The following is a 23,409-nucleotide window of genomic DNA, read 5'->3' on the forward strand; positions in this document are numbered from 1 at the left end:
CGAAAATTTAAAGTCAATTAGTTCAATAATTTTCAATAGATATTATATGCCGATTTTGAGAAACACAAATTCGAGAAAAATATGTTTGAAAAATTTCATGTACATTTCCGAACAATCATTTTTTATCATTCCTTTTTACTCATATAATAAATATACCAAGTTATAAATCGATATGTTGCGGAGTTTTTCTAGAAAAAAAGTCTAAATATAGCCTATTTTTCTCGAGGTATCCAAAGGTAAAATGTTCATTAATGTGCAAATTTTGCGAAATAATTTTATATTTGCGATCGTTTGCATTCACGCCACGGACAAAGCGTAAGATGATCGGTCGTAAGCCGGGTAGATAATCGTGATACGATTAACGATTACCGTTTGAGTTTGTGAGAGTGCAACAAGAGACACAGAGACAGATCAGGGCGATCCAGGGTCGCTACGTTTGACCCCACTTTGCCACATCCTATTTAGACCACTTATGAATCGTATTAACATACCGTGTCGCGCACTCTGCATGGTGGTCGCACCTATACGGAGCAGTCGCGACACAAGTGACGGAATGTCATTCTTGTGGGTTGGCCTCGCGCAAATTTTCTTTGCAAACAGATACGATTTGAAGCTTCGCACTACGCCGAAATACGCTTGACACAGGCGTAAAAGTTGTCGCAAACGGCTGTCCGTCATCATCAATCTCGCGTCATGGCAAAGAAACCGACTGTCCGTGTGTCAATCTTGAACTTTTACATTTCGCATAGCAAAGAAGCGGACGTGCCGCAATCACATCCCGAGTGACGTAGCCAGTTCGTGTCACAAGGGCGAAGTGTAACGTGAATATTGAATCGGTAATTAACATCATAGTTGGAGAGTATCCGCGCTGTCTCGGTTCCTGCTTCGAGTTAAGAAGACATCATACTTGAAAACCTTGTCGGCAAAATAATTTCTTTCTGCAAGGCTTGCGTCATTACTGGCTGCGCAGAATTATATAAATGCTTTTACAGAATGAAAATGCACGCGAATAAAAACGGAGCATTGCTCAATATGCAACGAAAACAATTAAACATTTTCAAATTGACATCTCTATATATGCTGTCAGTGTAAATATTTATCTAATAAATGGCTACCAAATGTGCCAATGCTCTAATTAAGAAAATTTTGAAGAACGTTCTTATATTCTTTCAATTAAATCTTGAGGCCTACAGACATATGGAAAATTTACAAGAAAATGTTTATATATTTTAGTTCGATTTTCCGTTAGATATATAATAAAACAGAGTAGCACAGCGTTCATCATGTTCACATTTATATCGCATTTACATTTACGTAAAATTTATATGTAAAAAATACAAAATGAGTCGTATGATTGTCACTGTTTATATGACATAACATTTTGAAGGTCATCTTTACGTTATTTTAGCTTATCATGTTCGTCGTCGACTTTGGCATCCCCTTAAACGTATATTCCACGCGGATATGCTTGAATTATTTTCAAATATTACTTCGTGAAGAACTGACCGTCCTCTGAAGTGTCGATACAGTTTTTAGAAACGTGTAAAGGTCAGGTAGAGGTGAAAAAAAAATCGAATCTGACTTGCTGTCACGATTTTCTTTATCGATTTTCTCAGAACACAATACGTATTTTTCGCTGCTGCAACCAGATGCAAATAATTCTCACGTTGAAGGACTCCAGTGGACATTGTATCCTATTTTTTTCTTTTTTTTTTTTTGTATGTTTTTAAAGTCCGGAATGCACTTGACATCAATACGCTGTTATCGACGACGATGACGATCGTTGACGCTCGCGAATCACGAGGACGATAAATCCTTGGTATCGTCCGGTCGCGCCTGTTGGAACCTATCGACATCATTTTTTCTGGCAACAATTTTTCACCCCGCTTGAAGCGTGCCATAAATTAAACGAGATGTGACGCGCAGACGAGGGTGTGTCATTTCATGGACGAATGCCCTCGTTCGATTAAAACACGAACTTGTATCAGCGGTGCTCAGACTGAATTCCAATTTTACTCTCTCTTTTACTACATACTTTTCTTACCAACAGGATAGAGAAAGCAAACTTGACATTATTCTACTATTTAACCGAAAATTGAGCATCTATCTAAGTGCTCAATACGTTGCGTGGAACGTTCGTTACTTTATCTCATTCGATCTGTTTTAACGATCTTCTCCACGAACAATGTTGCAAATTTTGCGACAAATACTAAGATTTATTTTTATTTCTAAACTTTATATTTATATTGACTTTGTAAGTTATAAACCAAAAAAAGATAGAACCTAATAGCCACGATTAGGCTCTTAAAAAGGCTCATTCTATTTTTTCATACTTTATTCATTTCACTTTTATTTGAAGGAAACTTATATAATGGCCTCTCATTTTGTTTTATCGGTCGTACTGATATCTATTTTTAGCGTAACGCCCATACTTTGTCACAAATTCCAGAATAGAGGAAATTGAGTTATTCTTGAAGAAAATTGATCAATGACAGGACTCGCAAAACCCCGTTCGATCGACTGGTGATATTTTCTTGCACTTTTCTTCGGAAATGCTCGATTTCATTCACCGGCATCCATAGATATTCTGAAACAAAGCGGACGCGTTTAACTCCGTCTGCCTACGTGCGAAGCGAATTTTCTACTCACGCTCGTCGGCATCAACTCATGCGACGACCCGATGACGTCAAATATATGAAGAGAGCTATGATGTCATCGTGTATTTTTAAAGAGTCGCGAAGTCCATTCTCCCGTCGCTTTGAAATTTTAGCATGCGCCTTCTTTTTTCAGCCGCCGCAACCGCCGCTTATAAATTACCGGCGGATGTCGTCGGCATTTGCTTTTGTTTCGCATGAATTTCGCGTGAAATTTCTGGTAGCGCAAAATTCTCGTAGTTAAATCGTCTGTTTGGAGAAATGTCTCACAGGAAATCCGCACGAGACGTACTTCACGTTTCCAAAAAAAACGAACGAACGTACCCCCGGACTTGAATCTTCGCAGAATATCGAGAATATCAAGTAAAAAGCTTCCGAAAAACTCGGTAGGAAATCATCATATCCCGTCATTGTGCCGTTATTTAAGCCGTCAGCGGCCCCGGGCGGTTTTCGAATCGAAACACGTCTATTTCCCGTGTATCCCTTTTCCCTGCTTTATACATCGTTAGCTGAAAACAAGCGCGGCCTTTGGGCGGAACTGGACTCGATGCGCGACGGAGGTAGATTATTAGTTCTGCCTTTCTAAATATTGACTGTAGCACCACGAGGAAATATCCCCTTTATGTTTCGCGCGATTCGGACGCGCGTAACGGTGCTACAGATATGCTGTAATTTATCGTGAGCCGCGCTCAAAACAACCGATAACTCAATAAAAGCGACACGTTCGTCGCATCTTCGCGCGCGCGCGGCTGAGCCATTGAATTGAATGACTGTACCGGATAAACATTTGCACAGTGGAAAATTTCGTGTTAAATTTAAGACACTTCATACACCTCAAACGGCCCACCCGCATTTTAATTTCTAGTAAAGTGAATGTGTAAAAGGAACGTAAATATGTTAAAAATTAACACAATAAATGTAATATTCTGACATTATTTGGAAGCAAATTTTATGGTAAACTGACATATTTATAATGCCAAATGTAACAAACGTTATTTCACGTTGAGAAAAAGATCGTTAACTTCGTTTTCATCGTGATATCGTGACAACTTTGCAGACGTTTGACTTATAAAATATCACCAATAATATTCAGTAAAATTAATATTCATAATATGTAAGTCAACACTGAAGTATAAAATGTGTAATTTTAACACTTACACGCGTGTTAAATTAAACGAATGTGTTAAAAATTGAGCATAAAACAACGATCGATTTTAATCACAAGTACGACATATTTTTATCATGTGTTTTGAACGAGTTCCTGCCCGCTCAGCTCTTCCTCCTGCTCTCGCTTACTTGCGTGCTAAGTGTCATCTTTCTTTTTCCGCTTAATTACTCGCGGCGTGTAAACTTTGCTTGATTACTTTACGGCGTGTAAACTTCTGTCGTAGTGTGAGTGCAAGACGACGGAAATGGAGACGTTCGGTTCAGAGAAGAGATACAAAGTCCTCACGTCGTGACAAAATGCGTATCGATTATGCGGCTCATATCGCACCGGGATATGCTCTTCGTTACGTAACGTAATGAGCAGCGAACAATGTAATGATAATGTAACAACAAGGTGTGCGTTACATGCAGATGATTCGCCGATTTCATCCGGCCGAAACTCTGCGACGCGCGCGATCGACGTTGAATAATGCATTCGCGTAATGCTTCTCGTGTTACACTTGCGTATACGCACTCATAACAAAATATACGTCGTGCTCGCTTACCTTTCGGTCGACGCGCTCGTTTTAATCAGCGACGTGACGGAATCTCGATTCGCGACACGTACGGCTTGAATGCGACAAGTGTTGCAAATGTAATTCGGACATGATGACAAATAGCTACATGTTGCGTCGAGTCATTTCGGTTGGTTACTATATAAGAAGAAAATGCTACGAAGAGCCTTCTCGGAGGTATCGAGCTTCCTCCTAATATCTCGCTTCGCCTAAACTTGAAAGAAATATACCTGAAAATCCAAGATTGCCCGAATCGAAATTTTTATGTTACACGATAAAACATTTTCAAATGTAACGCATAATACATGCCTCAAACGATCTACCCTTGTGTGTTTTTGTGTTAATTTAATATCGAGTGAATATGTTAAAAATTAATGTAAATATTATGTCAAAATATTAATATAAAGTCGTAACACTTGAACACTATTTGGAAACAAATTTTATGTTAAATTGGCATATTTATAATGTTAAATCTAACAAACGTTATTTTCGTACTGAAAAAAATTCACTTCTCCGTCACATTGTTTCTAGGATGTTATCAATGATTTTGCCTGAAATCTTAATTATATACTATTTAATTCAATTAATACTGTACTCGAAAAATATGTTTACCATTGTGGGATTTGATGGGATTCGAAGTCGGGAACTCTAACTGAAGTAAAGAGCACGAATAAACCATTTTGCTATTTTTAATATTAGCGTGTAACAATCACATTTAACGGTAATCCCTGTTAGTTATCAGCAGACCGTCTGTTCTTCCGAAGCGGGCGTCGTAACACGTCGTCCTATTGGTTGGCGACAGGTGCATTACGTAATCGCTGAAAGTTACGAGCGCTTTGACGAGTTTCGATGATCACGCGAGTGCAACGATACGAATCGTCATTGTTGCGTAAACACGCGCGAAAAAAATCTCGTGTGATCACGCACGAGCGAATGAGCGAGCAGGTGCGTGAATCATACGATGTGTCCTTCATTGTTACTCCGAGTTTCCTTCTCGCGCTCTCACGAGAAACGAGAAATTCATGTTTTGTTAATAAACTTGCGATCGCTTTATCGATCTGAAATGAATAAACCGTCGTCGAAGTGCGACTCACGAATGACGAGGACGCTTTCTCGTTTTCAGGTAAAACGTTCTGTCAATCCTGCAAGAAGAAGTGCAGCGGGGAGGTACTGCGCGTGCAAGACAAATACTTTCACATCGGATGCTTCAAGTGTGCCCAATGCAACACCAGTTTGGCCCAGGGTGGATTCTTCGCGCGCGAGGGCACCTATTACTGTACCAAGGTGAATTGTCGTCGACGTTACGAACCCATAAGTCAAAATAAGCCGTGCTAAAAGCCACGATTACTTCACAAATATTTTCAATTGTTTCAATTTAACTTTTTCACCGCATATTTCTGTAAAGTCGCTCCCACCGCATACGGGGTCATATTAACTCCGTTGCGATTTTCTCCAATCCATATCTGAGAAAAACTCTAAAAATATAGATATACAATATAATCGATGATTGTAATTACGCACAGTAAAACAGAAGCGTCACATTAATTGGAACACTGTTAACAGGTTAAATTTATAACAGTCCGTCATTTTGTTGCTCTGCTCGCAGGATTATCGGGAACGTTGGGGAACGCGATGCGCCGGATGCGGGGAGTACGTGGAGGGCGATGTTGTGACAGCCGGCGAGAAGTACACGTTTCATCCGAATTGTTTCCATTGCCAGAGATGCCGACAGCCGTTACTCGGACAAGGAACAAAAGTATCTCTAGTTCAAGGTATATATTCGAACATACCTAATAGAAATTGGACCTCGTGGGTGTCTAGTTACGTGGTTCGCAAATTTGTGTCTAACGTCGCTATTAGCCAATAATATAACGCCCATTTCTCGTAGTGGCTAGATAATAGCTAGATAGATAAATAAGTTAGTTGATGTAACAAAAGAAATTACAGTTACAAGATGAAAAATCATAATTAGTTATCAGGAAGTAATGTAATGCTCGCTTCTGCTTTTTTTAAGATTTTTATGGAATAACTCTCAATTTTGAATAGCCACCTCACTTTTATATGCTCTAGTGGCTGGTGTACAGTTAGATTATATATTTTAAAATGGATAGATAGCGTCATCTGCTCTCATATTTGAGATGTAATGTCTAGACAACGGCTAGATCGCAAAAATTCTATATTCCATATTTTATTCTATATTTACATAGATGTTATAGATAGATATATAGAGTCTATATTTATATAATTCTATATTTTAGCGAATAATCAGCCAATGACAAAACTAGCAACAAGCTACGTTAGCTACTAGCTTTTGGCTCAGAACAACCAGATACATTTTTGCTCTCGTTGCACTCTCGTTGCACTCGAAATGAAATATTTTATTGAGACTTGTCGCACACGTCGCCGCTGCGTCGAGCGTGCGACGTATGCAAAGTGAAAAACTTTCTAATTCGAATAGCCGGCAATTTCTACCAATTGTAGATAGCGATGCGTGCGGAGGTTGCGCAGCCAGCGTCTCAATACAATCTCGCTTTGATGCAGTTTTCGCAATTAGCGTCGCAGTCAATCTGTTAGAAGCAAATTGCCACTTAGGCATATCGTTATGCGTACGGTTACAAGGCCGTACGTTGTCACTAGGTACGTCCTTGTAACGATTACGCGGTCAAAGGTAAAAATCCGATGCAACGTGTACACACAGCTTTATCGTTACTGTGTCAATGCATTTTACTAGTTTTCATGAAATTACGGAGATAAGAATATCACGGTCGGTCGTTACCCACGCATTCTCTCGTGTTAAATTTCGCAATTTGAATTTCGAGTTTCAATCAAACGGCAAATAAATGCAACTTCCGGCCTTTATCGTGAGTCCCACTTGGGAAATATTATCCGCGAAAGCGACGATAAATTCCGCTCTTTTAATGCGGTCGACGCGCAAAGAAGACGCGGAGACGTTCACAAAGTGTATTTAAAGAGCATCGTAATTAGGACGCAGCGACTGTGTCAACTGGCGGCTATTAGCGCAACGGTAATTAGTCCAGTGTCGACGGAATTTGATCGGCGCGCGATCTTAAATTAATTCCCCCCGATGAACGAAAGGGCCGGAGATGAATGAAATTGGACGATAAATCTCGTTTCTCGGTGGAGGACAATCGCCACGCGGGCCGCGAAGGCTAATGACGACGCGGGATCCGCCTTGGGTGTCATCAATCTCAACTAATTGTGAACGTTGTTCGTAGGTCAGGCGCTTTGTCACCGATGCGTCGGTATACCGGTTCGCGAGGCCTCCACACCAATTGGTAACAGCGCCGGTACCAGAGGATCCGGCGATGGGCACACCGACCCTGGTGCCTGTGCCGGCTGCGGTAACCAATTGAGGGAAGGTCAGGCATTGGTCGCGCTCGATCGCCAATGGCACGTCTGGTGCTTCAAGTGTCACAGCTGTGATACTGTGCTCCACGGGGAATACATGGGAAAGTGAGTCAGCCACGTGATTTTTTCATGAGATACTTCTTTTTCTCCACTTCCCTCGAATTTCAACTAATTCATCTTATAAATCTGTCTTACTATTCTCCTCCAAATTTTAACCGATGTTTGAGCCATTGAAAATCCTTCTTGCGACAGGGACGGCGTGCCTTACTGCGAGAAGGATTACCAGAAGCAGTTCGGGGTGAAGTGTGCCTATTGCAACCGTTTCATCAGCGGTAAGGTTCTGCAGGCGGGCGACAACCACCATTTCCACCCGACCTGCGCGCGTTGCACAAAGTGCGGCGATCCGTTCGGCGACGGGGAAGAGATGTACTTGCAAGGCGCCGCGATCTGGCATCCACGCTGCGGCCCGGGACCGACCGGACCCAACGGCATCGTGAATGGACACGGGGACACTCCGCAACATCGAGAGTCGGAACGGATTTCCAGCAGCGCTTCGGAAATGCAGGTAAGTTGTCCGGTTGTGCCGCGGTCAATCGGCGATTTGCTGCCGTATTATCCTGTACATTCGTGTATCATATAATTGATTCAGGCTGTCTCAAGAGCTTATTTATTTGTTTTTTCTCAATTCTTCAAATCATATACAAACTGACGAGGTAGACTGATTGTAACATCTTGGTATGTAGTAGTGTATTCAAAGTAATCGTAAGCGTTCAATGTGTTTGACTTTTTCCCCAATTCAAAGACCACGAACTTTTCCTGCTTGTGCGCGGGAAAAACCTCAGTTCCTGTAACTGAATAGGTGAAAACTCGGTGACAAGAAGTAAAAAGTCTGTGACGAGAAATGATACCGTGATTACACCGTGATTGAGAACATTCGTGTAAATTCAGCTCGATCAAAGCTTGGTCGAAACAATTGAGAGTAATTGATTGACAAGGAGACGCAGCAAATCTAAACTTTGATTTGGATAAACTTTTGTACCATAAAAAGACATATGAATAACGGTATGTTTTATTTATGTCTTATTGTCCTTTAAAGGTGTGTGTTTTCGACCTCCAATTTTAAAAGCTGCTTCCCTTTTTTCACGTATAATTCTCAAACTGTAAGAAATAGAAAAGAATGTTTAGAGCGAAGGATGGTGAGTTGAGGCTAAAAAGTGACAATTAGAAGAGATTAAAGAAAAATTTTTCTAAAAAATTGTTCCTAAAATTTTTTATATTTCCGTTTATGTCACTTTGTAAATCTTAACTTATCATTAATTTTACATCCTAAATAAATTCTATCTCTTCCACAAAAGTTTATCCCAATCGAAAAGTTCGAGTTCGCGGTGTTTCCTTGAGTAGAAGCTTCCTATAGAAATCTGTTCTTATGACCGAGTTTTCGTTTAATTAGAACGGAAAATTCAGTTACACCAACGGAGTTGTTTTTCCCGTGTAATTTTTTATTTAATACCTCTCATTCCGAAAATGTCCGCTTAATCAGAAAGAGTGTACATTGAAAACTTATAAAATGGGATTCTTGATGAATTTGCGAGTGTATTCAACATCGTATGATTCAATAATTAGCATAATGTTCCCGTTTCCGATTTGTGATTCCGATTTTTTAACGTATCAGTGTTGCTAAGAACCGTACACGTGTTGGAAGATCAAGAAGTGCATGCTGCTATTTAGGTCTATTAGCTCGCATTATTTAGCTGCATTGTACACTATTAGTTGTATTTGTCTGCATAATTATACGTATCGGTTACGATACGTGAGAGAGAGAGAGAGAGAGAGAGAGGGAGAGGGGCGAAGTGTTCCGCGCGCACTCGAAATTTTCGGACACTCGAGAAGTGTCGGACGCTTGTAAAAAAACTCAATTACAGTTTACGTTCCCGCAAATCTCGCTGCAAACAACTCTCTTGCGGAGCACTTCGTCCTGCAACACACTTGTATGTAACTGTTGGTAACTTGTATGTAACAACTCTATGTATAGCGGCAGTATAGAGTAGGACGCCTTCGATTTGGAAGACACTGTTTTCATTAGCTTTGTGTATAGCTTGATTTTCGCCTCGGTGATCTTGACTGGCTTTCCTTCTTTATCGTTCTCGTCTTTCACGCACGCTTCGACGAATATGAAACGAAGCGAGACATCAGATAATTATATTATCGTTATTTGATTTGATTAAGTTGTTTTTTATTACGCTTCTTTTAATCATTGTTTACCTTTTTTTCGCACGATCATTTTGTATAGTTTTCATTGCGGTCACGCACGCCAAGCCTGAACGGATCGCTGTGCAGCCCTTACAGCAGCCTCAGTCGCAAGGTATGCCATGTGTCACTTAGCACAGCACTCTCGACGAGTATTTCTGGTATCACTTTCCACAGTGGTATCGCCTCCTCCTCTCAGCATCGCGTGCTTTCGCTCTGTCAGACGCTCGCGATCCGATTTCAACTTCATTGATTCGTCGGAAACGCAAATTGGCGTTATATAAGCAAACCTGTCGACGGGTTGTACAAATTCGCACACACGTTAGAGTTTATATGAAATATACATCTGAAATTCAGCGTGAGACGATAATTTTTGTGAAATTTAATCGCAAGTTAATTGGTTGCGTCTCTCGTCAGAGCGTTACTCGCCATGCACGATTTTCTTTTCTGCAGGCGTGCGGAAAATTCGGATGGAAATTTATAGTGCTGACTTATAGTACTAATTGTAGAGTGGGAAATGAAATTCTCTCTAGCGAAATATTCGGATTTTTTGTGCGCCTTCATATATATCTGACATTAATATTCAGATTGCATAAGAATCAATTGCTGTGCCACACGCGTGATAAGATACATTGGTTGCCTCAGTATTATCCAGCGCGAACTGGCAGTCCTGGCCTGATCCTGAGAGAGTATGGACGAGGGGCGCCGGAAGATGTGTCTAGGATTTATACTTACTCATACCTGACTGAAACGCCCAGTCAGGGATATTTGAGACGCCCGATACAGCCGTACGATAAACCCCCAACTAGCCCGCATTTTCATAGACCTAGTTGTGAGTTTTCCACGCATTTATAACACTATTAGAATCCTAGAACTATGGAAGCAATCTCGAATATACATATGCGTTCACTTAACACTTTGAAGACGGATTTTTTTTTCTTCATTGGGTAACAAATATACATTTCTTTTTTTACCTGCTTGGAGTATCGATATATCTGAGCTACGGTGTGAGCAAAAGTTCAATTTAAGAGCGCATTCTGTTTCTACTCGTTCAGCATCTCGTTCGATAAGAAGCAGCGGCGGACGCAGCAGCAGATCGGGAATGAGGGCTTTAGTCGATGCTCTGAGCGACACCAGACCGAAATCACCCGCCAGTCAGGTTGATAACGACGAACCAATCGAATTAGCGCATTATCCAGACGCAATGAAACCACCGCCCGGAGCGCAGCCGCCGATCGAGAGAGATGATTTTCCTGCTCCACCGTATCCTTACACTGATCCCGAGAGACGTAGACGATGGTCCGACACTTACAAGGTAACCTCATAATTTCGTTTCCGGACTAGACTATTCGGAACAAAAAAGTCTCGCCATTCTACAAATAACACGCAAATTGTTGAGTTAATTAAAGAAGTCTCTATACATGGCCATTTTCAATCATTGATAACTCGAAATGCTGCCTTGTTATTTGCAAAATGCTATAGGACTTTTCTGCTGTTTCACCCGCCATTCTACTTGCACGCCACGGGAATCGAGATTAGTTTGGGACACCCTGTATAACGACGCATTATTATTGATTATATAGCGTTACTAACGAGATTCTATTATACTAACGTATACTAACGAGATACTATTTCTCGCTCAGGGGGTACCTGCATCTGACGACGAGGATGAAGTGGACAACAAAACGTATATCAAGGAGGCGGAGCAGAAGTTAAAGAAGGAGCAGGACGAATTGAGCAAGATCGACACGGGAATAGCTAAGGTATTCCTGCAAGATCGCGAGAAGGATCGAGAGAATTTACGACACAAAGCTGCGAACGTGGATCCTAGGAACGCCTCAAGGACACCGTCCGCCGCCAGGGAACCTACGTATAGACTACGTTACGAGAGTCCTGTTGGCGCATGTAAGTTACATTTACTATAAGTATTACTATAAATTATGAATTTTACATCACTGTATTCTCAAAACAAAACAGCTAACAACTTTGAAGTTGTGTATAACGTCTGCATATTATTTTTTTAATATTGTAGTAGTTTTCCATCAAAATCTTGTTTTTAGCTTAAAAGATATTAATCATTAAATTAAGAAATTAAGGAATCAAAAGTAGCACGCTAACCTCAAGAAACATGTATGAAAAGTGTCAACTTCAGTTGCAAATATCTTAGTCCGGTCTTTCTCTGCTTGCACGAGCAGTAAAATAATATTTCATTGTTTACGTAGCGCAAGTTTCAGTGAATTTTTATCAAACCTCACCTCACAATACAACTTTCTTAACTACGAACGCGATAGACTACGATACAAGTATTTTCTACGGACGAATAATCCGTCGTCCGTTGTTGCGCAGCACCTTCGCGAAATATCGATCACGCACGACCTTGGGAAGATGACGACGGCTTCAGCTACCGATCCAGCGGGCCTAGCTACAACGGTGAGTGTCTATCCGCTATGCAAACGTATTACTCGTAATTGTCTCATTAACATAAATAACGATCATCTCATACATGTCCACACGTTCGCACATGACACTAACATATACCACTCTTTGAAGTAACATCGATTAGAGAACACTGTGAGAGTCTCTCGATAGAGCGGGGTTTCCCAGGGCGGGAGGTCGTAAATGGTCCCGTTTTTGCCGCTAAAAACATTTGCTTCGTGGAGCACGACGTCGTTGCGAATGCAAATTTTGTGTGACGTGGGAGGGGTTCACGCTAATTATTAACAGTTGATAACGATGATATGTAACCTCGAGTAAAAAGTACGTAATACTCGAGGGAGAGAGAGAGAGAGAGAGAGAGAGAGAGAGAGAGAGCAGAACTTTGTTTTAAGTGGCAATATAGCACCAAATACCCAAACACCGGGGACGCCCATTAATCTAACAGGTGATGTATTTCTGCCTATGCATGCGTTATATCTCGTCCCTAACTTCGATGTGCTTGTCTTCATTTGTTATTTTCATTCGTCGAGCGACACGGGTGGCGCGTGTCGTCAACCGATACATCTTCTCCGAAAAAAAAAAAAGAAAAATAACATTAAACCGCCATTGCAATCTTTAGCCCTGGAAATCGTGTCCCGAGGTAACTGATTCTGCCCTTAATAAGTAACTATTGCATGGCACTTGTGGGACTATTGAAGTTCATCATCACACGAACACACATTGCCCTGATGCACATCACTCTCATTATCGCAGCACGATCATAGAGCCCGTACGTCGGAGTTTTCAGTGTGGTCGTAAAATCGACTTACTGTCGTCGTTTATCGTCGTTCTCGGTAAGGATCTAATCACTGTCGATATTCATTCTGAGTTCGGGAGAAATGAACGCAACGTTCACGCATAAAATACAATAATCCATCTACGCGTAAATAATGTAAACGTAAACTATGTATAATATGTTTCATATATATATAGACAATAATAATCTATGGATAAATAATCTATGGAATAGCTTATCTTTTTTTTTCATTTCGTAAGTCTCATCTTTATATTTTGTTTCTGTTGAAAGCTTACAGGTAAACCTGAATGATAATATTTGTATATTAACAGTATTAACAATATTTATCTTTTATATCATTATACAGATATTTTAAATATGTTTAACTTTTGCACTCTCATTCAGAATCATCCTGTATAAATACGTATATTATAATAATCACGAACAAAGGAATACTCCTTTTTTCCGTTCAAAAGCTCACAGGTGAATTTAAATGATTGACATTTCTTTATTGCCCACGTGTATATATCAATCTTTTCAATCTTTAGTATTAAATATTAATTATTTTTCAATCTTTAGTATTAAATATCTTTGCAATTAATACGAAAATTGGTGAACTATTTTATAATTTCAATTAATTTCGACTAATAATTTATCCTTTCTCTTTGCATTATGCTGTGTAATTTGCAATATTTTACATAGTTTACATTATTTACATGATAAAAGTCCGTATGAACGTCACGTGGACGATACGTAAATTATCCATGCAGACGTAATCTTAAAATCTATGGCACAACTCTGAGCGAACGTTCAGTCGGAATTAACACAGAATATACGAGAATATAGGTTTCTCTCACACACAGATTTCGATTGATCCGGCGTTCCATTACATTTTTATTTGCGACATTGCTTTGCGCGATGAGAAAACTGGATTTCGCCCGTTTATTATCTTTGCCGCTCACTTTACAAGTGACTATGTACAGGTGGACAACGATAACTGAAAGCACATGTCTCTTGATTGACTCGATTCTGAAAGTCGACGAATTGAATTACCGATGAAAGGGGACTATTTTCCCGCTAATGTTCATTAGAAACTGTTAATTATGAAACATTTTTAGCGACAAGTCTTACAATGTTGGAAGATAATTCGGCGTCACGTTCGTTTTGTTGTTTATCGCTACGGCGCATGATATAGTTATTTCTTTCTGCACCGCACACTTCTGCTTGTTTCTCTCGACAGATACATCAAATTCTGCTTCACAGTATCTTCCAATGTTGGGTCATCGGTTAACTCTGGCACGCTAACGTCGGATATTCGCCAATTAGTGCGGTTTCACGTAATACCGGGAAGATATTACACAATCCAGAAACCAGAGAAAAACGATTAAAATTGCTATCGATCAAACATGATGTACCCTCGCTTAATTGAATCGCTGTCGCAAATTACTGTCTTAAATTGACATCGCAAAATTGACGTCGCATGTTGGTCGACGGCAAACCGACGTCTGCTGATTATATTATAACTTTCGGGGCTATCACGTGCTACCAGTAATTATCGACGTAATAAGAAAAAGAAGAGAAAGAAAAAAAGATTTGATCGCATCTCTCACGATAAATTAAAAATAAACGCCTCACGGTGCAAAATCACGATGTCGATGACCGCCGAGTTAGCGTGCCGGATTAACGGTATATTACGCGAACCTACGTCAGTCACGACGGCTACTACCTTCGTCGTCTACTATCATCGTGTCTCTATTTGTGTTTTTGTGTTTGTGTTGTGTTTGCGTGGGCGGCAGTTGGGAGGTCATCGGCGCGCTCCCCGGCTCCCAGAAACTATCCACCCCTTGGTACTCAGCGCGCCTTCACTCTTCCAAACGCCACTAGGCACTATCATTCGGTGAGTCCGAGAACTTTCCAATTCGCCCGCCGTTGGTCCCAAGTCAAACCGAATCCGCTTGTACGTGTCGTAACACGGGGATGTTCCCTGATTTCTGTCACTTGAATTGTCTCGTGCGTATCATCTGTCGGAGTGTTCACTTCACTTGTTATTTCATCGTCTCATCTCGCGGGAAGCAGAAGTCGCGATACTGCTGCTACATAAATCGCGCACGTTCCTCTGTGAGCACGTGTAAAATAGGCATGCGAATGACACACTCTCAATGATGAAACGTTAAATAGAACAACGATTGTTCGATGTTCGTTTCTCGACGTTAGGACGGTCGTCTTGAGAACAATATAGTACACTAAAAGCAAAAACAGTTAAAAGATAAAAAATATTTATGCAACAGATACTAATAATATTCATTTAAATTTAAGTTCCTTTGTTCAAATAGAATAAACAGCTTGAAAGATTTAAGGAAATATATATTTTTTTATTTGTGAAAAACTTTTCTCAGTATAAAAATATGTTTGTTGGTATAGATAAATATGTTTTAGTCTTCTTTTTCTTGTGTTGTATATTTTAATATCTACCGAATAAATATTTTTTATTTTCTTAGATATATTTGTTCTCTCAGTGTATACAGCGTGAGAGGCAATAATTATTGCCACCTTGAATATATTTGAAGTGTGAAAGTAGCAGAAAAATTTATCGACAGAAAACATATTGACACCATTACTCCGAACATTTTCTGCAAGTGTAAACTTCTTTCATCTTCATCTAATCGCTAATAAAATATTTTCATTTCTTGAAAATGTTCTCAAGGTGGTAATAATTATTGTCTCACTCTGTACAAGAAAATTAACCCTTCATGTTGGCACATTTATTTTTTGCTGCTTAGTTTAGCACATTGGATCTTTGAAATCTAGTAACTTTCTTAACATGCTCTTTAAATATCTATAAATGTATTTATTATATATATATATACTATGGTTTTGAGTGTACAAAAGATAAATTTGAAAAATTTATTGCAATTATTATTTTTTTAAATAGATAAGAATAGTAAGAGGTTAAAATAGATAATAACGACAGAAGAATATGTATTGATTTTACACAGAAAGAAGAAGAAATGTATCTCTTAAAAAAAGAATTATATCTTTATATGTGAAATAATACAAGATTTAACAACCATAGAAATCTTATTATTTTATTTATTCTTATTTTATTATCGTAATTTATCATCTCAATTAGTCTTACCTTATTACGAACTTTTAAATCATACTATAAAAAGAATCCACTAAAAGTAAGTATTACTTTCTGCTCAAATGGCCTTAATTATTCTCAGAATTTGACAAAAAATGTCACTTTTGGTCACTATTTTGATGTTTAAGAGGTTACTTTTTGACGCCTATTTTGCTAAGAAACAGTTACTTCATTTCGTTTTTTGTGACCGGTGACTGGATGGCAGCTATGTTATCCAAATTTATTATATTATTTTAATATCTTAATTTCTCGCTTATGTCAAACCCATGAGTGCAAACTAGGGTTAATATTCTTTTTATATATATTTCTCTCAAGTCGAAGTATGAATAATTTAAATGTATTAATGTATTAAAAATGAATGTGTAATAAATATAATTTCTGAGGTGTGCACTCCATGTATATCAAAACCATAAATTATATCATATATGTGTGTGTGTTGTAGATATATATTACAATTTCCCGTTGCAATATTCTGTTCTGACAGATGTATTTAAGAAATATTTTTCATGCACAATTTGTGTGATATCTACTGTGATTTTCGATAACGCGTTTGCTCCACAGAAGGGGAAGTTTTTGACTTGTCATCACGGCGGGCGCGCTCAATTAGTTTAACGAGAAGAACATGTTGCACTTACACGGGTGCTGGCTTTCTACGTACCCTCTTTTTTTTTGTTTTTTTTGTTTTTTTTTCTTTTTTTTTTTCTTTTAGTCGTAAATTGCCTCGCATACTGTTTTACGAGAATCAATGCTTCATTAATGCACTCGAAACTGTCGGGTACTTTTGAGCGCCGTTTGCCGATGGGGGTGCGATAATTTATCCGAAATGGCTGCCAACGCAGATATCCTTTCTCACACGCGATATTAGTAACGTGCAATTACTATAATAATTGAGCATTGCATAATCAATTATTTTAGAATCCCTTTATTTACCAAAGAAGATATATACTTATTTTGCAAGGTATTACAAGATACAATTAATGATAATATAATAAGATACAAAAGACCGGTATAATACTCCGTAATTGATGATGGTATTAGAAAAATATCGGTCATTCAGAAATTAATTTCAGAAGAATAAGTTTTTCTTTTATGAAAGTTTCTTATTTACACACGAAGAAAAAATGTTGGTTGAATTTACCCAACACTGAATGAGCCAATCACGTTTTGGCTGAAGGAAATAGAATTTCTGGTTAGTCTCTTCTTTCCGAGTTGAAATTTTGATGCTACTTAAGGATAGATGACCTATGGACTAACAGATTATTAGAGTATTTAGGTAACCTATAGATTAATAAAAACTTGTCTTGACGACACTAATATTTATTAACTTTTGTCTCGGATCTTTAATTTTACAGATTTCATTTTAATACTATCTTCAACAATCTATCTTGACACTAAAAAAGCGAAAATTATATTATTAAAATTAAAATTTAACCTATTTTGCTACCTTAGCTGCTACTATGTTGTAGAATTTAACATAAGATCAAAATTTCGACTCGGGTTATGAACCAAATTCGCTTCTTATAGCTAAAAATTATATTCCCTTTAACCAAGATTAACCAACCGGCGGATTTTGTTTATTCATTGTTGGGTCAGTTCAAATAAACTTCTTTCTTCCGTGCAATATCTTAATATCTAATTTCCAAAGGGTACCGCTTAATGGAGAGAAGGACTAGCTCCGCGTTTGATTAAACAATGGATAATTACACTATTATTTTCTTCGGCCATTTGTAAGCGAACGAATGAGTCAAATTTATATGGCGACGTCTTGTTAACAGAGCGAGTACATCGCGTGTGCCAATGGATATCTGTCTTTTCAAACCGATCCGAGTATTCTTAACGGGAAAACATTGGAAAAATAAAAGAAGAAAAAAAGTGTCAAAAATATCGTCATTATCGGGACGCAACTGGAGATTAGGGGGAAATCCCACGACAGTGGTTGACTTTTGTCGGTGACACGTCAGGGAGCGGCATGGCTCCGAGTAAAGTTCACGAGACGCCTAAAAGAGAATCTGGCAAGCGAACGTTGGGCATTCGTATGGGATTGAGCGAATTGAATTACCGCCGAGAGACTAATCAGTAATATCTATATATATATATATCGATTGACTGATTTGAAACCAGTTGTGAGCTCTCTTCGGCACATCCCGAAGCCGGGGTACGGTCTGGCACCGCGAAGTCACACCTTCTCCTCGACCGGCGGTTCCGTGTCTGCTCTCCCTGTAAGTCTTGCACCGCGTCACAGTCGACGAGGCGATGTGCACCACGCTGATAGTGCAATTACATTAAATATATACGTACATATATATACATACATACATATATACATACATACAATATATATATATATATATATATATATATATATGTATGTGTGTACGTATGTGTGTATGTATGTGTAAAGTGAGAGAAAAAGAGAGAATGAGAGAAAGTACATAATCGAGCCGAGCGGCCGAGCGCATCAGCCTTTCTAAGATAACGCTTTTCTGTCGTCTAGGGCGACTATTCGTTCAGTGGGATGGGCGACAAGACGCACAGCACTGATTTCTCGTCTGGCAAATCGGACAGTGAGTAAAACGAGAGGGACCGGTCCCCGCTGCACACACGCGGCCCTCTCTCACACACCTCGCTCTCTCAACGTTCACACCATGCTTCTCAGGAGCTTGATGCCCTCGCGAAATTGTCCCGTTGCGCTAGAGGGGCGGTAGTGACCCGCTACCGGGTTGAATTCAACGAGAGCTTCTTTCCACTTGTTTCTCTCTTGGTTCTTTTAATTTTATTCAATATATATATATATATATCTCGCTTTCTCCCGGTGAAAATAATATCTCGATGGGGAAATCCGCTCGCAAGATTAACCAATCAATACGATTTCGATCGATCTGTTTGCACTTTGAGAGCTTTAAGAGAGCATTCTCATTTGGAACGTTTCGTTTGATAAGTGATTTTTAGGAATCCTTAGAAAAGAAAAAAAACTGAAACACAGTTTTGAAGTTACGTGCGTGAATATTTATTTATGTTTCAACTGCGCACAGTAATTTCTACGCGTTATTATCTTGAATATTGATAAAATTATATATAATTTTTTTAGCGCTGAACGCGAAAAGTTAATTGTCACAATTCCAGGCGTTGTAGACTTTTGAAACCAAAAATAACGAAACGATAAACTTGTGGCTATCGTCCCTACCACGATGAAGTCAATATTTTTATTATTTCGACTTTATGAGGACTTCCAAAGCTGGAAAAATTGGCCAAAGGTCGATTTTTCCTTTTTAAGTCGTGGTATTTTGTTAAAAATCAATTTTTATTTTCCATGGTAGAGATGATGTAGAGGATAGCAACCTTGCAAGCAAAACTTTCGTTGACGACACAGCACCAAATTATTTATAACTTTATTAATATTGAAGATAATAATACGTTTAAATTATCGCATATAGTTAAAACATAGATAAATATTTGTACAAAGTTTCAGAATTGTATGTTTCATTCAAAAACATGTTTTAAAGTCACCTACAAAATTATGTTTCAAATGAGCATACCCCTTTAACTGGGCAATATGATCTTGGTTAATCCGTTTGCGTTTTAAGAGTTCAAGTTGAAAGTCTTGAATTATCGATTGCTTGTAACTAAAAAAATTACTAATGCTTTGACAGCTTTTTCTCAATGAAATTTCAATCGTTTACATTTCAAGGGAAACGCGCAACTTTCGAAACGTCACGTTTATTAAATCGTTTATTGCAAACATTAAAACTACAGAATGGACAACATAATCTTTCCTCCGCAATTAATTTGGAATTAAAATTGCTAATTACGATATGCTACTTATTCTCACGAAATCTCGTAACACTGAATATATGTTGTTTCCAGGAAAATAAAATAGATTGTCAGGCATAGTTCACGATAGCACAGTCGGCGACTTTTGCGAGCGCATCGCTGCGATGTCATGATTTTTTCTTTAAGCCACTTTTCGTTTTGCCTTGCTCCTCAATGCATGCTTTACTACTAATATCTTTGCGAATCTATCGCACAGTCACAGTTGTGAAACGTTCTTCGTATGTTGGCCTGTCGTAAGTCGCGTCATACGATCTTATCCACGTTCAAGATCTGTGAGGCATTATTTGGTTTATTAACCACGAAACTGTTAATCACCTACAGTTTTAACAACAGTTTCCTCTCTTGTAACGAGTGAATAATCGTGCTGAATTTCTGAGAGGACGCGTGGTTCCATCTCTCAATTCGGGCAATGCCAAATATAGCGCTACAAATGAAAAGACGATGATGCTCACAATTACATTTTGTATTCGGTACATCTTGAACTTAAAAAGGAACTATGATTATCAAATTTCGAAGCTTACAAATTCTTCAGCTAAATTCCCCGATGGGAACGATATGGTATACACAACACTTTCACAGACTAAAACTTCATAGAATGAAATTCTTTGGCCGCACCGGTTCTCGAGGAACTTAGAGACGATTCTTTGACACAAATTTCACAAGCCAGGACATTTTTAAGTAGTACTTACTCTATCGAGAATCATCGTAGAACCAATCGTGTTCCTGCGTTATCTGGTCTACTTTATCGTCGAATGACCGGCACATTCGCGCATTTCTTCGCGCAACTTCACGTAAAGCGCGAGGTGTGAGCGGCAGGTAACGAGAGGGGAACACGATTGGTATATAACGACAGATTGTACTTAACGTAGGAAATGGTTTGTGCAATATGGTTTGACATGGTTTTTCTTTCACGTTTTCCCCAATTTTAGTATCAACAGGCAGCATCACGGATGTGGATCGGCGGGCACTGGTATGTACCACAGCCCCATACTACTCCCGGCGAATTAGCATGGTTTGTAGCTTGTTCTTGCATCTCTCTGTACGCCAATGGAAACTTCGTTTGTCGGGACGACAATTCAAGCACGCTTCCTCTCAAAACTGTTTACCCGAGGAGTAGGGATCTGCGTTCGGAAACGCTACACTGAGGATAGAATGGACATTTAATAGACCAATTAGGACAAAAAGAACTAAGATCTTCTTTATTACAGTCAATTAAATGCCCATTCTATTCTCAGTGTGTATTCCCGAACGCAGCCTTGCGTAATTCGAGACACTTGTTGAAGGACGGATTGATTTTCTCCGTAAAGTCCGTAAAATCTAATCAAAAGAACTTAATGCAATTGTCCCGACAGGTGGGGTTTGCAAATGTAATTTTATTTAACATTTGGAACACGTCTCTGCAATTACAGATGTGCGATGTCGCGTTTACGCGCACGCACTCGACTAGAGAAACGTGATGATACGATTGACAGTGCGTTTGAAATTCATGACGTATATATATTTATATATATATATGTATGATTATACACAATTTATATGGTGCTTGTTTATATTGCAATGTAAGATATTGTACATACAATATATACTATATATAATGAGTATGCATGAATGCTGTACATTTTGCTATGATTTTCAGTTTTGCACTTTTGATTATTTTCACTCGATGAATTTGCTCGATGTTGCATATTTGATTTGATCAGAAAGGCTTACTTTCTCTACCTTTTAATTAAGTTAAGTCGATCGACCGATCGAGTAATTATTGTCTTATCTAGTCTTCGTTACTTGGCTTCGTCCGCCAAAATATATATATTTTTTTTTTCTTATATTTTAATATTGCATAATTTATTTTACATTCAGGACAATTTAATTGCCCTTGAGAAATGATGCTTTATATTTAGTGTTCAAATCACTCGCGTTTAAATTAATTTGTAACGTACACATAAATTTTTTCCTTAATAAGAAACTATTTTCCAACTGCAAAAAGTGCATGTATGTAACATATTCGTGCCAAAAGGATCATAGTGCAAAAAAGTTGATAATAAAAAATATTAATTAAGAAAGATAGCAGCATTGTTTGCGGAAACTTCATAAACAAAATTACATAACTATTGAGAAAAAGTTCGCACGTGGAATGATCGCTTTACTTTTATATATCTCGAGTTTTTTAATATTTGAAAATATTAAAAAAATATATATTAAATATTCTAAGTATACTGAAAAATGTTTCAATATATTAGTTTCCGTGATTCATTTTCGCAAATGAAAACTAACCGATATTGATAAAGAGCTGTTGTTCATTCAGGCACTCTATTGAGTCATACGAATGCAATCGCATTCATTTGTACACATTTGTATATATATAGAAAAGGCTAATTTATTAATTATACTAATTTATTATTACGCAATAAGGATACGAACATTTTCGTAGAATGAGAAAGATGTATTTTCATGAGCGCCGGCAAGATTAGCTATAAAAGAAATTTAATTGCTAACAAAAATGTTCTCATTGAAACGCAACGATTATTTATTATTACTTCATTTCAATTCTCCCTTATTCTAAGAATTTATTCTAAGAGCCCCGACACAATAGATTAAAAACTGGTCTCTTAAAATGAGCACACTATACTCAGCTACCACTTGCTCGGTTTTCGTCCTGCGCAACGTCTCAGAAAATGCCTATTGTCTCAAGATCATATTATTTCTCAGAACCGCTTTTGGAGTTAATTCTACACATGTAGGATTGGAAAAAAACGCAATAACAAAAAATCGATTTTTTGACCTCTTCAATGGGAAAGACCCTTTATAAGAATTCAACGAATGCAGAATGCAAGATCACTCTCTTTCACTTCTCTCGCGGCGCTCATGTTGCTGTCTCTTACTATTTTTTCGCTTTTATTTCCATCGGTGAGACTTACGAATCTGTGTGATCGTGATTTAGAATGATGGTGGGATCCTCCCATCATCCACCACATATACAGGTGGCCTAGGTTCGGTTGTTGGAGGCCACGGAGGTCATCACGTGAGGAGATCGCTGCCGGATATGGGTGCTGCACCGACCGAACCGCCCAAACTTTATCCCTACCATTTACTTGTTATCACCAACTACAGGCTGCCAGCTGACGTGGATCGTTGCAATCTCGAGGTGAATATAGCGGCTCTATCATTCCTCATTGTAAAATTATTAATATTTTATTCATATATCAGTTGAGCTAATAGAGGTGCACACATAATAGA

The 23,409-nt window shown here is 38.6% G+C and overlaps 1 protein-coding gene across 13 annotated transcripts in view; it reads left to right on the forward strand.

Annotated features, from left to right (window-relative positions):
* The window catches only part of LOC106745683 (actin-binding LIM protein 2), a 40,382-nt gene that overhangs the window by 13,030 nt on the left and 3,943 nt on the right, over nt 1–23,409 (forward strand). For 4 of the 13 annotated variants that reach the window (XM_014621507.1, XM_014621513.1, XM_014621505.1 and 1 more), the window contains 13 exons: nt 5,499–5,659; nt 5,982–6,147; nt 7,612–7,849; nt 7,997–8,309; nt 10,035–10,106; nt 10,637–10,823; nt 11,047–11,306; nt 11,635–11,896; nt 12,338–12,421; nt 14,999–15,099; nt 18,839–18,908; nt 21,105–21,187; nt 23,114–23,317. In XM_014621507.1, coding sequence (XP_014476993.1) covers nt 5,499–5,659; nt 5,982–6,147; nt 7,612–7,849; nt 7,997–8,309; nt 10,035–10,106; nt 10,637–10,823; nt 11,047–11,306; nt 11,635–11,896; nt 12,338–12,421; nt 14,999–15,099; nt 18,839–18,908; nt 21,105–21,187; nt 23,114–23,317 — 2,201 coding nt within the window. Of the gene's footprint in view, nt 1–5,498; nt 5,660–5,981; nt 6,148–7,611; nt 7,850–7,996; nt 8,310–10,034; nt 10,107–10,636; nt 10,824–11,046; nt 11,307–11,634; nt 11,897–12,337; nt 12,422–14,998; nt 15,100–18,465; nt 18,564–18,838; nt 18,909–21,104; nt 21,188–23,113; nt 23,318–23,409 lie in introns of those variants that run through there. The other 9 variants (XM_014621510.1, XM_014621509.1, XM_014621511.1 and 6 more) reach the window with 9 other exon arrangements.

Source organism: Dinoponera quadriceps, unplaced genomic scaffold, assembly GCF_001313825.1.
Source record: "Dinoponera quadriceps isolate SergipeBrazil2010 unplaced genomic scaffold, ASM131382v1 scaffold1441, whole genome shotgun sequence".
In the NCBI taxonomy this organism is placed as follows: Eukaryota; Metazoa; Arthropoda; class Insecta; order Hymenoptera; family Formicidae; genus Dinoponera; species Dinoponera quadriceps.